Source organism: Balaenoptera musculus, chromosome 14 (genome assembly GCF_009873245.2).
Source record: "Balaenoptera musculus isolate JJ_BM4_2016_0621 chromosome 14, mBalMus1.pri.v3, whole genome shotgun sequence".
In the NCBI taxonomy this organism is placed as follows: domain Eukaryota; kingdom Metazoa; phylum Chordata; class Mammalia; order Artiodactyla; family Balaenopteridae; genus Balaenoptera; species Balaenoptera musculus.
In genome coordinates this window covers 65,606,814-65,625,099 of record NC_045798.1, presented here as the reverse complement: position 1 = coordinate 65,625,099, position 18,286 = coordinate 65,606,814, and the positions used below count along the sequence as shown (strand labels likewise).

Genomic DNA, 18,286 nt, shown 5'->3' with positions numbered 1-18,286 from the left:
GCATGGGGGTTGGGGGAGGGATGGAGTCGGAGTTTGGGGTTAGCAGATGCAAACTACTATATATAGAATGGATAAACAACAAGGTCCTACTGGATAGCACAGGGAACTCTATTAAGTATCCTGTGATAAACCATAATGGAAAAGGATATAAAAAAGAATATATATGTATAACTGAATCACTTTGCTGTACAGCAGAAATTAACACAACATTGTAAATCAACTATACTTCAATAAAAACAAAACAAAACGTTGTTTCACAGTTTTTTAGTATCAGGAATCAGGGTACTGTGTAGCTTGGTGCCTCTGACTCAAGTGCCTCATGAGGTTGTAGTTGATCTTATGGCTGGGGCTGTGGTCTCATCTGAAGGCTCAACTGGGAAGGACCTGCTTCCTAGCCTTCTCACTTGGCTGTTGGCAGGATTCAATTTCTCTAGGGCTGTTGGACTCAGTTCCTTACTGGCTGTTGACTGGAGGCCTCCCATAGTCCTTTGCAAGGTGTACTTCTCTGTATGTCAGCTCACAACAAGGCAGCTGGCTTCCCTTGGAGAAAGCAAACAGAAGAGCAAGAGCAGGTGCCCAATACAAGCCACGGTTGTTTTGTAAGCCAGTCTCCTCTCAGAAGTGGCATGCTTTCACTTTTACTGTATTCTCTTGCTTCTAAGCAAGTCTCTAGATCCATCCTACACTCAAGGGGAGGCAATTACACAAGGACATGAATAGCAGGAAGTAGGGATTATTGAGGGTCATTTTGGAGGTTGCTCACCACAGTCCTCAGACATATTTCTGTGAATTTTTCTTTGGCATATACATATATACTGGGTTATAAATTGTTCTCTAAAATAACTGTGTTGGTTAATATTACTATCAGCAGTACATGAGGGTTTATATATCATTATGTGCCTGCCAATACTTCACATTTTCTAGGACATCAAGGGATATTACACTGTTTTAAACGGACTGTTTTTTATTTTTTGCTCTTTTTTTTCCTAGTGAAGTTGTTGGCTTTTTCTTGGCTTTTTGTGGGAGTTGCTTGTAATATTCTAGATATTAGTTCTTTGTTCTTCTTCCATTTTATCATCTGCCAGTTAACTTTGTTCAGGGTTTCATTTGTTGAGCAATAATCCTTAATTTTGATGTAATTAAATGCTTTTATTTATTTATTTACTTACTTTATGCTTTGTGCTCTTAGGCTTTTATTTAAGAAGTCCCTTCTTGTGCTTATGTTACAAACTTATCATTGTACATTTTCTTCTATTAATTTTAGTGTTGCCATTCACATCCAAGTGAATGTAGGTCTTTAATTCTTCTGTAGTCAGTCTTTGAATATGTTGTAAGATAGGGAGCCATCATTATTTTTCTTTATGAAATAAGCCAGTTTTTCCCAGCACCATCTTCTGTACAATCTGTTCTCCATTGATTTATGGATCCATTTTGTTTTATGTTTCCATAGAAACACAGGTTTGACCTGTACATTCAGTTCTCAGTTGAGTGCCATTGGTTTGTCTAACTTTTTTGTGTGTGCTTGCAAATACCATTACCGTTTTTATTGCTACAGCCGTGTAACATGGCTTGATATCTGGTAGAGGAAGTCCCTCTCTTCACTTTTCAGTTTCAAGATTGACTTGGCTATATGTTTATTCTTTCATAAAAATGTCAGAGTCAATTTATGAAGTTTCTGAAAAAAACTCAATGAGAATTTTGGTTGTGATTAAGATTAATTTGTGTAGAATTATCTTCATGGTATTTAATCATTCCATTCAGATCATCCTGTTTGCCCTTTATTAATGTTTTAATACTCATAAGTGGATGCTGGCCAGCAAAATGAATAGAAGATATCCTCTAAGTCAGTCAACAGCATCCTGGATCCTTTTTTCATGAAATTCCCTTTACATTTTTGTTGCAAAGAGTATTCCTTTTGTATTATGATCGTGTATTATATGGCCTCAACATATTTCTTCCTTTTTGCTGTTCTGAGTTATGTATGCCCGGTACACTATGCTGATGGCTCTGTTCAGGAAGTCCTAGTTAGTTCCAATCAAAATCAGAGCAATAAAGATCCCTCCCATTTGTGATGTTCTCCCATTTGTGCTGTTGTTTGGCCCAATTTATTTTGAAGGAGAACAGCCCTCTGTTCTAAATCTACATTCTTTCATTAAAGTTGTCAGACATAGTATTTATTAATAGTCATAGTTTTTAGTTTAAACAAATTAAAGCAGTTTCTTCCTGGATCAGGGACCTAGTGTAAGATGTTAAATTGTAAACCACTGCTGTTGTTTTTTTTTTATTATTGATGCAATGACTAAATGCATTAACAAGTGTACTGGAGGTAGTCACCTACCTAGATAGGATGTACTGTGGCAAGATACTTGTTCTTCAGGATTTGGCTTTAAGCCCTGACCCAACTGAAAAGCCTAGCAAATTGACTACAGAGTATGGATTCCTGACAGGCGTAGGCTGTATGAATAAATGATTATTGTGATTCAAAATCCTTTGGGTTTTGAGCACCCAGATCATCATTATTGAAGAATTAATGAATCCTAATACAACACATCAGGGTTGTTTTTCATTCAATTCAAGAAATAAGTTCAAATGTAAGATGTGCCTTTTATGTGGTTAATATTTACAACAATAATTATGGAAATTTCAGGAAAGAGAATTGTTCTACAGTATTAGTCAGATTTCTGAGTAGAAATGAGATTTATTCGTTACATAATAAGATCATTTGCACGGGTCTCTTGTGTTTTGTTTTTGTATACTTTGCTTTTAAAAGATATTTCATCAGCAAAATAACTCCGTAAATATCCAATAGAATTAGAACTTAAAAATCTGGTAAGCTTCTCCATTTCTAGAATCAAGTTCTCTTTAATTTGTTTAATGAGCTTCATTTAAGTAGGTGTTAAGTATTTTTCTTTGGGCTTTCGTGAATATTTCAGTTCTGTAAAAATATCTTATATTCTTTTGGAGCTGTTACTCTTTTTGTTGTGTTGTTGAGATTTTCACTTTCCTGGGCTAACATGATACTCTTCCCCATGATAATTGTGTTTAAACTTTTGCAATAATTGAAGATTTCTTGATGCATTTGTTCCTGTTCGTGCTCAGCCAAAATTTTGTTTCCTTTTTTATTTGTTCTAAGATTTGTTTCTAAAAGGGGTTAATGATCTTCGGAGGACAACGGTAGTCCTTCATAAAAGAAATATGCTTAATAAAACAGGAACAATTTGTTTACTGTTCACATTTTGCTGAACAGGCAGAGTTGGCCTTGAGAAAGTAGACACTTAGAAATAGAAGATCTAGGGTATACCATAGTTCTCACTGTAAAGTTATTATCAACTCAAAAAGACATTGTTGTCTTCCCTACACTGTGACTTCTTTTCAGTTTTACAATCTAAATATTTGTTTCCGTGTTATAACTAAACAGCGAGTGAACATAAGGGCTTTAGAGTGGACCTTCAAAGCAGAACACTGCTGGTAACTGTTTCCATTATACACTAATATATTGATACTTGTCATTCATTAGTAGATGGGACCTGGAAAATAGGAAAGTAATGGGATATTTGACCCAAGTACAAGAACTAATGACAAGGAAGGGTTACATATTTTTGTTTGACTTAATTTTTATGTTAAACATACTAGTATTTTTTAATAATCCAGAAGCATATTGAATATTTTGATTTGAGTTTTTAAATGTATAGTTTATTTAGAAAAGAGCAATATCTTAATCTTCCAAAGTGATCATTATTCTGATTTGTTTCCTGTTCTTTTCAGAGATATTACATATGAAATATCAGTAGAAGCTGTGTCAACAATGGTGGTTTTCCTTTCCTGCCAACTCTTCCACAAGGAAGTTTTGCGACAGAGCATCAGTCACAAGTATTTGATGCGAGGTCGATGGTATGTTTCTATTTTAAATTTGTCAAGTTTTTTATTGTATTAATCTATAGTTCTCGTCTTGTCCTCTTTCCTTAGTGTTGTTCCATATTTCCAACCAGGCATTTCCTCTGGTTGTTCTATCAGAACTTCAAACCCAGCACATAAGGATCTGCTTTCCTGTCTAAACTGTCCATCCTCCCTGCCCCTTTCATCCCCTAGCTTCATTACCTTCTCTAGTGGTTTCTTTGTAGAGTTGAAACTTTGGAGCCATCTTTTCTTCCTTCTGCATCATTCTCTATGTCTAAGCATTCATCCAGTCATATTTGTTCATTGAAATTATTTGTATCTTCCCCTTCCCACCAGTCCCATTGAAACGACTACTGCAGTGTATGCCCCGTCACCATGTGTTTGGACTTCCCCAGCAGCCACTTAACTGACTGTTCCTACTTTCATTTAGTCAACAAATGTTTATTGTGTGCTAACCATGTGCCAGGCATGTGTTAGGATGTGGAGCTGTGCTCCTGAGCAGAGCAGAAGCTTACAGTCTCCTGGTGGGTAGGGACGGGAGTAGATAAATATTACACACACACACACACACACACACACACACACACACACACACACACACACACACACACACACACACAGAGAGAAGCACCTTTGTCTTTTTCACATCCCTCTTGCTACCTTGATTATACTTGTGGCACATTCACAGAATCCTTTAGGGCTCTTTTGGAACATATTTGAAAATCACTGATAATAAGGATAAAAGGCCTTAAGCGTTGGCTGAAGAGTCTATTCAAAAGTTTTCTCCAGATTGCAGGAATTGATTTATCACCAATTTGTGGACACATATCCCTTTTAACCTGTTTTCTCTCCCTTCTCCTCTCATTCTGTTACTTAAAAGCAAAGGGTATTAACATTAGAAGAAATCTGTATATATATGGATATGTTTTTTGTATGCATGCATAGATTGAATAACTTCATACTTTTATTTATTTTAAACAATGTGAGATATTTAACAACTATTATATTGGTTATATGTTGAATATTTTGGATATATTGGGTTAAGTCAAATATACTATTCAAGTCAATTTCCATACTTTTAAATTCTTGCTTTTTCCTACTGACTCTGTGTTACTACCTCCCTTCAAGTGCCAAGTACTGTATTATATACTGAATTTATAATATCTCACCTGTTATACAGATTACAAATAAGGTAACTGAAGCTTTGGAGGTGAAGCGATTTGATGAATGACATACGGCATAGTAAGAGGAAAGCCAGATTTAAGCCTCAAGTCTGATCTCACAGCCCATGGTCTTCACTGTTGTGACAGTGCCAGATTTCTTTGAATTGTGCTAATCCCTTTTATGTCGGTAGATTATATAGGTTATATTTATCACGATACAAAGCCAGTTGACTCCCCAAAATCTGAGTTTATTTTCTTCTTTTTTCTTTTTGTGTAGCCTCCCATATACCAGCAAACTTGTAAAGACCTTGTTGTATAACTTCATCAGGCAAGAAAAGCCGCCTCCTCCAGGAGCACACGTTTTCCCTCAGCAGTCAGATGGGGGTGGGCTGCTGTATGGACTGGCGTCAGGAGTAGCAAGTAAGTCTCACCAGATTTTGTCAGGTCTTTGATATACGTAGGTTTTGTCCAGTTAGTCATGAGAAATTCTGTTCAGTTGGCTGCCACTACTAACTGTCAGATTGCATCTGTGCAGCTGGTTAAATGTGAAATACTGGAAATAATTTAAAATATTTTTTCCATTTGGTGCACTGATTTATACAAGGAAATATATGCAAATCATGAATAGACTGTTTACCTATAAGAGAACATTTTTCAAGAAGAATATTTATAAATATGCATATTGCGTGCATTCTAGCTGTACAATATAAATACAGTGATGCTCTTGGAAACTTTTTACCGCTTGTGTTTTATGAGGAAATTATTCTATTTTAGGGGCTTTCTTGGTTAGGATTTTATATGACTAATTAGGTATAGTTTTCTTATTATACTCAATGTTTCATTTGTTCGGTGACAAATTAGCACATTTTGAAGAGTCTTGTAATAAATTCTGAAGTGGCACAAATGTGAGTTTTATCAGATTGGAAGCAAATTTCATTAACTGAAGAAAGTCCTTTCCCACCATCCAGTAAAGCCTCATTTCTGCTTCACAACGTTTAGACCTGAAGAGACCAGAAATACAAGAAGACCTGGGTCATGTGAGGTTACGTCAACTGAACTTGTGCTTTGTTCTGAAGGAGAAACAAAAACTAGACTGGCACTTTGGCAGTTGTAAGGTCTGCCTGGGTGCTCTTGCTAAAGAAACAGTATACAGTCTGCTTAATTACACAGTGCAGAGTTCAGCTGTCTGAAGGAATTTTAAATGGAGCTGAGTTCCACAGCTGAATTAGGCTGGGGCGTGCTCTCCACACTCAGGCAGGGGCGTCAGTTTGTTAGGAAAATGGAGTACTGTGGGATAATTTATGGGATGAGGAGTCTCAGGAACCCCTTTCGATGAAAAGACCTCTGTTCTAGGTTTGCCTTCCTTTGATTTCTTTCAGTATTATGAGTTGAATTACATTTGTAATCACTCATGGCTCTGTCTTTGGTGCTGAGTATGCTACCTAGACCCCCAGACCTGCAGAGGTTCATCCTCCGAGTCACCCCTCCCACTGCCCTCATTGTTTCCGATGAGGAAGCTGTACAAGGCTTGCTCATGTTCAGCCTCTGAAGGCAGCACAGGAATCCTGTGTGCCTGTGGGAATTGGGTGTCCTGTGGGAAGGCTTGATTAATCCATTAGTGTTTTCTTTTTTCAGTCATTAAACTGGTGTAAGTATTCAAAAACTGAGTATTTTCCTGTTCTCCAATATGGTTGGACATTTTTTTTGGAGGAGGTAGTAGAAGTTCATTACCTGCTTTCTTCAAAACAGTGGCAGTGCTTTGCAGTTTTTAAAAATATAGACTTGTGTGTAGTTCTTGATTTTTTCTTGCAGTTACGTGTCATCATAAAGAAGTCCAGTATGGTATGTGGTGTCATTAGTACTGGGTGCCAAAAAAACTTGACTTGTTAACTTTAGATCTGCTCTGCGTATCGGAAGGAAGTTCCTTACTTTTCTTAGCTCCCAGTTTCTTTGTCTATCAGATGTCGATCACGGTTGGAATAGATGATCTCTGAGACTATTTCCACATAACTTTTAATGGTTCTCTGGTCTTTTCCCCTACCGTTGAGAAATTTAATATTCAGCTAAGGGCATTAAAAGAGACTTATAGTGTGCCTGTAGTCATAAGATGTTTTACATAGCTTCTTAAATCTTCATAAAATTATTCATGTAAAAGTATAAGTGATGGAGTAATTTATTATTTTACAGTATGTGACACAATTAAGAAAAAACAGCCAAAGGATGTTTCCCTTTTAAGTAGCATAGCTATGTATTGTGGGCAAAAAAATAAAAGTAACAATGGTCATAATCATGTAATTTTGAATTAAGCCACATTACATGAAAGTCAATCAAGTTGACAAAGGAAATTTGGACTTTAGTTTTGGTCATCTTTTGATTTGATGATCTTTTGGCTGGTAGTTAAGGAATTTCTTACTTTAATATTAGCTTGAGAAAAAATATGATTTGGAAGTTCCTCACTGAAAAAAAAAGTGAGATTCCAAAGCCAAATGTAAATTATAAACCCTTTTGGGTTTTAATGGCATTTTCGTTGGGATTAAATTTTCCTGGATATATCAATAGAAAGCATTTCCTTTCATAGCAGGATGTGTATAGTATGGTTTGCTTAAATTAGTTCCTTTAAATCAGGGTGCCTTATTTTAAAAAAAACTTAACAGTTTTGGACAGTGAGGTTTTGTTGTTACTGGAAGGGACGAGGAGAATCTTTTTGCCAGAACTGGGGTCCCGAGGAGTGTGAGCTACACATCTGGACCCTTCAAAGGAGTTAGGCAGGGCCCCTCCCCATTTTATTCTCACTTTTTTCAGATTTGTATCTGGCTGTTACACTGTTTCCCAGACTTCAGCAAAAACTCTGTTGCTTCTTGGCATGCCTGACATTCTTCCTTTTTCATACTTTTATTTGGGTTATCTTTTTAACCTAGAGTCCTACTTCCTCCTCTCTCAGACTGATTTTTCTGCTCCTCCATGCCTTTTTTTTTTTTTTTTGGGCTGCATTGGGGCTTTGTTGCTGTGCACGGGCTTTCTCTAGTTGCGGCAAGTGGAGGCTACTCTTCGTTGTGGTGCACGGGCTTCTCATTGCGGTGGCCTCTCCTGTTGCAGAGCACGCGCTCTAGGCGTGTGGGCTTCAGTAGTTGTGGCGCAGGCTTCAGTAGTTGTGGCTTGCGGACTCTAGAGCGCAGGCTCAGTAGTTGTGGCGCACGGGCTTAGTTGCTCCACAGCATGTGGGATCTTCCCGGACCAGGGCTTGAACCCGTGTCCCCTGCATTGGCAGGTGGATTCTTAACCACTGCGCCACCAGGGAAGTCCCTGCTCCTCCATCCTTTAAAACCATTCTCAAGTACCACCTTCTCCACAAAAGACTTCCTTTCTACGTCCTGGCTAGATGTGATCTTTTCCAGAGGCACTTAACACTCTACTTTGTCTTATGATCACTAGGTACAAGCATCATTATCCCTCCATTGGCTCTACATACAATAAAATGAGAGCTAACATATATCTAACACTTCAGAGTTTACAGAGCAACATTTATATATCTCACTTTATTCTCATAGCAACTTTGTGAAATAGATGGTTTTACTTTTTTAATATAGTTGATGAAGAGATGTTCCTAGTTATTAAATTATTTGTCTAAGATCACATAGGAAAGAGGTGATGTTGGTTTGCACTTTGACTCCTGACCTTTGCTATCTGGACTTTCTTTTTTTTTTTTTTTTCATTTTATTTCATTTTTCTTTTTCAATTTTTAAAAAGTATTTTATTGAAGTATAGTTGATTTACAATGTTGTGTTAGTTTCAGGTGTACAGTAAAGTGATTCAGTTATACATATACATATATCCACTCTTATTTAGATTCTTTTCCCATATAGGTCATTACTATCTGGTCTTTCATTGTCACCACATGAGTCCTGAGTGTGTAAGCTGCTTCATGACTTATGTGAGGGTGTGTGCTGCAGCAATGCACCTTATATCTGTGGACTGTCAGTAAATACTTGTTGTATGTAATTAAATACCAAAAGCTAATACTTGTCTGCACTCAAGATAGATGTGAACTCAGTTAAGATAACATGTCTGTCATTGACTGAATGCCTTACGTTTGCCAATCACTTTAGTAGTTAATTTACATACATGATTTCACCTACTCTTTATTTAGTATCTTTCTTTTTTAACATTTTATTGTGGAAAATTTCAAAGACGTACAAACATAGAGAATGGTAGAATGAACCTACTATCTATGCATAACCCATCTTCAAGAATTATCAACACTTTGCTATTTTTTCCACTTACCTTTCTCCTCCTCTTTTAAAAGAGCTTTTTATTTGGAAATAAGGTCAGACATATATAAAAATACCAAAACTAAAAAAATCCCCCAAATTATATACCTTTAACGAGGCTGATTTATTGTTAACATTTTATCCCATTTGTATTGTATTTGTATTCCTCCCCCCCATCTACACACACACACACACACACACACACACACACATTTTTTTTAAACCATTTTTGAGATAAGTTATATACATCATGGCCCTTTACCCCTAAATACTTGAACGTGTATTTCCTAAAAGGGGATGTCTCTTTTTTTTTTAACTTTTGTTAAAAAAATTGAAGTATAGTTAATTTACAATGTTGTGTTAGTTTGAGATGTACAGCAGGGTGATTCTGTTATTCATATATATATATTCTTTTTAGAATATATTACAAGATAATTGAGTATAGTTCCCTGTGCTACACAGTAGGTCCTTGCTTACCTATTTATATATAGTGTGTATATGTTAATCCTAGACTCCTAATTTATCTCCCCCCCATCCCCTTTGGTAACTATAAGCTTGTTTTCTATGTCTGTAAGTCTCTTTCTGTTTTGTAAATAAGTTCATTTGTATCATTTTTTTAGATTCCACATATAAATGATATCATATGATATTTGTCTTTCTCTGTCTGACTTCACTTAGTATGATAATCTCTACATCCATCCATGTTGCTGGAAATGGTATTTTCATTCTTTTTTTAAAATTAATTAATTAATGTATTTTATTTTTTATTTTTTCTTTCTGGCTGCATTGGGTCTTCGTTGCTGCGCACAGGCTATCTCTAGTTGCAGCGAGCGGGGGCTACTCTTCATTGCGGTGCGCAGGCTTCTCATTGCGGTGGCTTCTCTTGTTGGGGAGCACAGGCTCTAGGAGCGCGGGCTTCAGTAGTTGTGACACACAGGCTCAGTAGCTGTGGCTCGCGGGCTCTAGAACGCAGGCTCAGTAGTTGTGGCACACGGGCTTAGTTGCTCTGCGGCATGTAAGATCTTCCTGGACAAGAGCTTGAAACCGTGTCCCCTGCATTGGCAGGCAGATTCCTAACCACTGCACCACCAGGGAAGTCCTATTTCATTCTTTTTATGGCTGAGTAATATTCCATTGTCTGTGCATGTTTGTGTGTGTGTATGTATGTATATATTTATATGTGTATGTGTGTGTGTATACACACACATACACATATACACATATAAATATATACAGGAGTGGGATTGCAGGAGTGGGATTGCAGTATCATATGGTAGCTCTATTTTTAGTTTTCTAAGGAACCTCCATACTGTTCTCCATAGTGGCTGTAGCAATCTACATTCCCACCAGCATGTGCTTGTGCTTACACCTTGGAATTTCTAAGCCATTAGATATGAAGTGCGGCCTGGTCATACATATTTTCAGTAAGCATTCTAGATGGTTCTGAAAAAGCTGGTCCATTTCTGCACCACTCTGTGGTACGGGTCCCTTTCCCGTGCTTGCATCTGTTCTGCTGTGGGCCCATCATGGCAGATAGTTGAGCCAATTCTGTTAACTATTGGGGAATACATTGTTTTGAGGCAGCTCTGACACTCTTCTTCAGTATTATCTTGCTTTCTCTTCTTATTGCTCTATTGCTGATGAGGTCCAGTTTATCAGGATTGTTGTTTTTATTTTTAATTTATTTTTTTATACAGCAGGTTCTTATTAGTTATCTATTTTATACATATTAATGTATACATGTCAATTCCAATCTCCCATTTCATCCCACCACCACCACCCCCACCCCCACCACTTTCCCCCGTTTGAGTCCATACTTTTGTTCTCTACATCTGTGTCTCTATTTCTGCCTTGCGAACCGGTGCATCTGTACCATTTTTCTAGATTCCACATATATGCGTTAACATACGATATTTGTTTTTCTCTTTCTGACTTACTACACTCTGTATAACAGACTCTAGGTCCATCCATGTCTCTACAAATGACCCAATTTTGTTCATTTTTATGGCTGAGTAATATTCCATGGTATATATGTACCACATCTTCTTTATCCATTTGTCGGTCGATGGGCATTTAGGTTGCTTCCATGACCTGGCTATTGTAAATAGTGCTGCAGTGAACATTGGTGTGCATGTATCTTTTTGAATTATAGTTTTCTCTGTGTATATGCCCAGTAGTGGGATTGCTGGGTCGTATGATAGTTTTATTTTTAGTTTTTTAAGGAACCTCCATACTGTTCTCCATAGTGGCTGTATCAATTTACATTGCCACCAACAGTGCAAGAGGGTTCCCTTTTCTCCACACCCTCTCCAGCATTTGTTGTTTGTAGATTTTCTGATGATGCCCGTTCTGACTGGTGTGAGGTGATACCTCACTCTAGTTTTGATTTGCATTTCTCTAATAATTAATGATGTTGAGCATCATTTCATGTGCTTCTTGGCCATCTGTATGTCTTCTTTGGAGAAATGTCTGTTTAGGTCTTCTGCCCATTTTTTGATTGGGTTGTTTGTTCTTTTTGTACTGAGCTGCATGAGCTGTTTATATATTTTGGAGATTAATCCTTTGTCCATTGATTCATTTGCAAATATTTTCTCCCATTCTGAGGGTTGTCTTTTCATCTTGTTTATAGTTTCCTTTGCTTTGCAAAAGCTTTTAAGTTTCATTAGGTACCATTTGTTTATTTTTGTTTTTTTTTTTCTGTTACTCTAGGATGTGGGTCGAAAAAGATCTTGCTGTGAATTATGTCAAAGAGTGTTCTTCCTATGTTTTCCTCTGAGAGTTTTATAGTGTCCGGTCTTACATTTAGGTCTTTAATCCATTCTGAGTTTATTTTTGTGTATGGTGTTAGGGAGTGTTCTAATTTCATTCTTTTCCATGTAACTGTTCAGTTTTCCCAGCACCACTTATTGAAGAGGCTGTCTCTTCCCCATTGTATATCCTTGCCTCCTTTGTCATAGATTAGTTGACCATAGGTGCGTGGGTTTATCTCTGGGGTTTCTCTCCTGTTCCATTGATCTATATTTCTGTTTCTGTGCCAGTACTATGTTGTCTTGACTACTGTAGCTTTGTAGTATAGTCTGAAGTCAGGGAGTCTGATTCCTCCAGCTCTGCTTTTTTCCCTCGAGATTGCTTTGGTTATTCGGGGTCTTCTGTGTTTCCATACAAATTTTAATATTTTTTGTTCTATTTCTGTAAAAAAATGTCATTGGTAATTTGATAGGGATTGCATTGAATCTGTTGATTGCTTTGGGTAGTATAGTCATTTTCACAATGTTGATCCTTCTAATCCAAGAACATGGTATATCTCTCCATCTGTTTGTGTCATCTTTGATTTCTTTCATCAGTGTCTTATAGTTTACTGAGTACAGGTCTTTTACCTCCTTGGGTAGGTTTATTCCTAGGTATTTTATTCTTTTTGTTGCAGTGGTGAATAGGATTGTTTCCTTAATTTCTCTTTCTGATCTTTCGTTGTTAGTGTATAGGAATGCAAGAGACTTCTGTGCATTAATTTTGTAATCTGCAACTGTACCAAATTCTTTGATTAGCTCCAGTAGTTTTCTGGTGGTGTCTTTAGGATTCTCTATGTATAGTATCATGTCATCCACAAACAGTGACAGCTTTACTTCTTCTTTTCCAATTTGTATTCCTTTTATTTCTTTTTCTTCTTTGATTGCCGTGGCTAGGACTTCCAAAGCTATGTTGAATAAGAGTGGCGAGAGTGGACATCCTTGTCTTGTTCCTGATCTTAGAGGAAATGCTTTCATTTTTTCACCATTGAGAATGATGTTGGCTGTGGGTTTGTCGTATATGGCCTTTATTAATGTGAGGTAGCTTCCCTCTATGCCCACTCTGGAGAGTTTCTATCATAAATAGGTGTTGAATTTTGTCAAAAGCTTTTTCTGCATCTATTGAGATGATCATATGGTTTTTGTCCTTCAATTTGTTAATATGGTGTATCACATTGATTGATTTGCGTATATTGAAGAATCCTTGCATCCCTGGGATAAATCCCACTTGATCATGGAGTATGATCCTTTTAATGTGCTGTTGGATTCTGTTTGCTAGTATTTTGTTGAGGATTTTTGCATCTATATTCATCAGTGATATTGGTCTGTAATTTTCTTTTTTTGTATTATCTTTCTCTGGTTTTGGTATCAGGGTGATGGTGGCCTCATAGAATGAGTTTGAGAGTGTTCCTTCTTCTGCAGTATTTTAGAGGAGTTTGAGAAGAATCTGTGTTAGCTCTTCTCTAAATGTTTGATAGAACTCACCTGTGAAGCCATCTGGTCCTGGACTTTTGTTTGTTGGAAGATTTTTAATCACAGTGTCAGTTTCATTACTTGTGATTGGTCTGTTCATATTTTCTGTTTCTTCCTGGTTCAGTGTTGGAAGGTTATACCTTTCTAAGAATTTGTCCATTTCTTCCAGGTTGTCCATTTTATTGGCATAGAGTTGCTTGTAGTAGTCTCTTATGATGCTTTGTATTTCTGCAGTGTCCGTTGTAACTTCTCCTTTTTCATTTCTAATTTATTGATTTGAGTACTCTCCCTCTTTTTCTTTTATTATTATTTTTTAATTTATTTATTTTTGGCTGCATTGGGTCTTTGTTGCTATGTGCAGGCTTTCTCTAGTTGCGGCGAGCGGGGGCTTCTCTTCGTTGCGGTGCATGGGCTTCTTATTGCAGTGGCTTCTCTTGTTGCAGAGCACGGGCTCTAGGTGCCCGAGCTTCAGTAGTTGTGGCACGAAGGCTTCAGTAGTTTTGGCTCGCAGGCTCTAGAGCACAGGCTCAGTAGTTGTGGTGAACGGGCTTAGTTGCTCCGCGGCATGTGGGATCTTCCCGGACCGGGTCTCGAACCCGTGTCTCCTGCACTGGCAGGTGGATTCTTAACCACTGGGCTACCAGGGGAGTCCCCCCTCTTTTTCTTGATGCGTCTGGCTAAAGATTTATCAATTTTGTTTATCTTCTCAAAGAACCAGCTTTTACTTTTATTGATGTTTGCTATTGTTTTCTTTGTTTCTATTTCATTTATTTCTGCTCTGATCTTTATGATTTCTTTCCTTCTACTAACTTGGGGTTTTGTTTGTTCTTCTTTCTCTAGTTCCTTTAGGTGTAAGGTTAGATTGTTTATTTGAGATGTTTCTTGTTTCTTGACATAGGATTGTATTGCTATAAACTTCCCTCTTAGAACTGCTTTTGCTGCATCCCATAGGTTTTGAATTGCTGTGTTTTCGTTGTCATTTGTTTCTAGGTATTTTTGATTTCCTCTTTGATTTCTTCAGTGATCTCTTGTTTATTTAGTAACGTATTGTTTAGCCTCCATGTGTTTGTGTTTTTTACATTTTTTTTCCCTGTAATTGATTTCTAATCTCATAGCGTTGTGGTCAGAAAAGATGCTTGATATTATTTCAGTTTTCTTTAATTTACCGAGGCTTGATTAGTGACCCAAGATATGATCTATCCTGGAGAATGTGCTGTGTGCACTTGAGAAGAAAGTATAATCTGCTGTTTTCGGATGGAATGTCCTATAAATATCAGTTAAATCTATCTGGTCTATTGTGTCATTTAAAGCTTGTGTTTCCTCAGTAATTTTCTGTCTGGATGATCTGTCCATTGATATAAATGAGGTGTTAAAGTCCCCCACTATATTGTGTTACTCTCGATTTCCTCTTTTATAGCTGTTAGCATTTGCCTTATGTAGACTGGGTGGCTCGAACAGCAGACATTTATTTCTCCCAGTTTTAGAGGCTGGGAAGTCTAAGATCAAAGTGCTGGCAGATTTGGTTCTTAGTGAGGGCTGTCTTCTTGGCTTGCCGATGGTTGCACAGTATCTTTACATGGTGTCTCTTCTTCCTCATATAAGGGCACAAATAACATCACGGGGGCTCCGCCATCATGACTGCATCTAAACCTAATGACTTTACAGAAGGCCCTACCTCCTATTTCCACCACATTGGGGTTAGGGCTTAATATATGAATTTGGGGTTGGGGGACACAAACATTCAGTCAGTAATAGGTATTAAGTAGGTCATGCTGGAATTCCCCTCACTGAAATTCTCAGTTTGGGAGGCCATTGGTCTCTTTTTTATGTCAACAGCTAAGGCACCTTTTAGCCCCAGTCATTCTTTATTTTAAACCACAACCTGTTTAGTGGTGGAGGTGAGGGTTTTGCCCAAAGTAGATCACTCACAGCACATTCCAACCTCACTAATATGTTTTTTTAAAAAATAAATAAAGAAGGAAAAGGCATTCCAGAATGCATAAGGATTTCCCCCCCCCCCCACCAAATAATCCTGTGATTGAAACAAGTTATTTTCTATTCTGATTTTGGAGGCCACTCCTTATACTGTCCTTTGGGAGGGACTAGCTTTAGATTTTGATAATTTGGTATTATGGAAGAGGCATAAGTATCAGACTCTGGCTGTTGGTATTAGACCTAGAATTGAAAGCCAGTCCTGCCATTTACTAACTAGATGTTCTTTGGCTATTTAACCTCTTAGTGACTCAAATTCTTCAAGGCAAAATGAGGATAATACCTTCCTTTATAGGGCTACTGAGGGCATGAAATGAGCAAAAGTGTAAGAAAGAGCCTCGTACCTAGTAGGTGCACAATAAATGGTCACTGTTAGTCACAAATATTACATAGTTGTATTTGAAAGATAACTTTTGTTTAAAAAAAATAGAAAAAAGACAGTGACCTTATAATGATTTACAAGTTTACTCAGATTTTTAATGTAAATAAATTATGAAAATATCTGATATTTGGTATACACATTTATAATAGAGACTTCAGATAGTCACTAGAAGAGTTATATTGAAAATTTATGTTGTGAGAAGGAAAAACAAAGTTATAACATTTATTGTTTTCCTTTTGATTCTATCCTTACTTCTTTGACCCTGTCTTTTAATATATTTTAAAGCTTCTAAATTGCCTCTAATACCTAAAAAAAAGGGTGAAGCAAAGGAAGCATTGACCTTGAAATTTCTTGTGTGTTTTTTCATTATAAGACAAAGCTGTAATGTGATTATAACTGAGTATTTAATGTTTTAAAGAGCCAAACCTAATTGAATGTGTTCTGCCAAACTGGGCTTTCCATCACAAGTACTGAGGTTTTACATGATAATTTTTGATATATGGCTTTTCCATTTGAATGAGCCATCAAAAATGTTTTTGTTTTTCCTTTGCTTGCGGTGGTGGGTGTCCCAGCCAAATTATAAAGCCAAAGTAGTGATTATTTGTTTAGGTAAATGCTATAATAGAGAAATTAATAAAGTAGAATTTGAAGATTAAAACTCATTTCTCCCAATTGGTGTTATTGAGAAAGTTATTGAATTTATTATGATAGGTATGGTATGCAGTAGTTGTAATTTTTTTTACGTGACGGTTGTTTTTCTCTTCAGTTTTGGCTTCTTCTGGGCTGACTCATTGAGAGAAAGAAAAACTACAGTAAGCGAAAAAGTATGTGGCACTCAGAAACAGGCATAGTTGCGAAAGCATTTCTAATTAAAGCACTTTGAATTTTCAAAAACAGAAAGTGCTTTATAAACAGTAATTACATTCTTTTTTTTTTTTTTAATTAATTAATTTATTTATTTTTATTTTTTGGCTGTGTTGGGTCTTCGTTTCTGTGCGAGGGCTTTCTCTAGTTGTGGCAAGCGGGGGCCACTCTTCATCGCGATGTGCAGGCCCCCCACTATCGTGGCCTCTCCCGTTGCGGAGCACAGGCTCCAGACGCGCAGGCTCAGCAGTTGTGGCTCACGGGCCTAGTCGCTCCGCGGCATGTGGGATCCTCCCAGACCAGGGCGCGAACCCGTGTCCCCTGCATTAGCAGGCAGACTCTCAACCACTGCGCCACCAGGGAAGCCCCAGTAATTACATTCTTTTTTTTTTTTTTTTTAAAGATTTATTTATTGATTGATTGATTTATTGCTATGTTGGGTCTTCGTTTCTGTGCTAGGGCTTTCTGTAGCTGCGGCAAGCGGGGGCCACCCTTCATCGCGGTGCGCGGGCCTCTCACGATTGTGGCCTCTCCTGTTGTGGAGCACAGGCTCCAGACGCGCAGGCTCAGTAGTTGCGGCTCACGGGCCTAGTTGGTCCGCGGCATGTGGGATCCTCCCAGACCAGGGCGCGAACCCGTGTCCCCCGCATTAGCAGGCAGACTCTCAACCACTGCGCCACCAGGGAAGCCCCGAGTAATTACATTCTTAATTCATTTTTATTTGGAATGATCTGATAGATTTTTATATACCAGGTGAAAGAATGACTTTTTTCTCCCCTTCTTTATTTTCAGGACTGAACTCATTTTGTGACTTTTAAAATATAGTTAATTTCAGTTTACTGTTTACTTGTAATGGTTCTTTGCAGGCATACAGTGAGCATTTATTTATTTTTGGCTGCATTGGGTCTTTGTTGTTGCGCATGGGCTTTCTCTAGTTGCGTAGAGCGGGGGCTACACTTTGTTGCGGTGCACGGGCTTCTCATTGCTGCGGCTTCTCTTGTTGCGGAGCACAGGCTCTAGGGGCGCGGGCTTCAGTAGTTGTGTCTCGCGGGCTCTAGAGCGCAGGCTCAGTAGTTGTGGCCCATGGGCTTAGTTGCTCCATGGCATGTGGGATCATCCGAGACCAGGGCTTGAACCCTTGCCCCTTGCATTGGCAGGCAGATTCTTAACCACTGTGCCACCAGGGAAGCCCCAGAGTGAGCGTTTAGATTAGTATCTATAATACAAACTGACCATATTTAGTTGTAGGGTCATAATATAAGTTATTTTACTTTTAATTGCTCTCTGAAACAAGCATTATTTCAGATTTTAGACTTTTAAAAAATGTTTATTAAAAGATATTCGTTGGAAGTGTCAAAATATAGTATTGACTTGTTATCTTTTATCCTTGTAATTTGCTGACAACCGCTCCTAAACCAGTTTCCAGAAATGGTTTTGAAAGTCAGTATGCCATCCCTCTAG

General features: G+C 37.8%; 1 protein-coding gene across 2 annotated transcripts in view; it reads left to right on the top strand.

Moving 5' to 3' along the window:
- DYM (dymeclin) overlaps positions 1-18,286 on the top strand; it is a 403,514-nt gene that overhangs the window by 111,624 nt on the left and 273,604 nt on the right. For both annotated transcript variants that reach the window (XM_036822924.1, XM_036822925.1), the window contains exons 7-8: positions 3,766-3,891; positions 5,338-5,480. In XM_036822924.1, the coding sequence (XP_036678819.1) occupies positions 3,766-3,891; positions 5,338-5,480 (269 nt within the window). The remainder of the gene's footprint in view (positions 1-3,765; positions 3,892-5,337; positions 5,481-18,286) is intronic.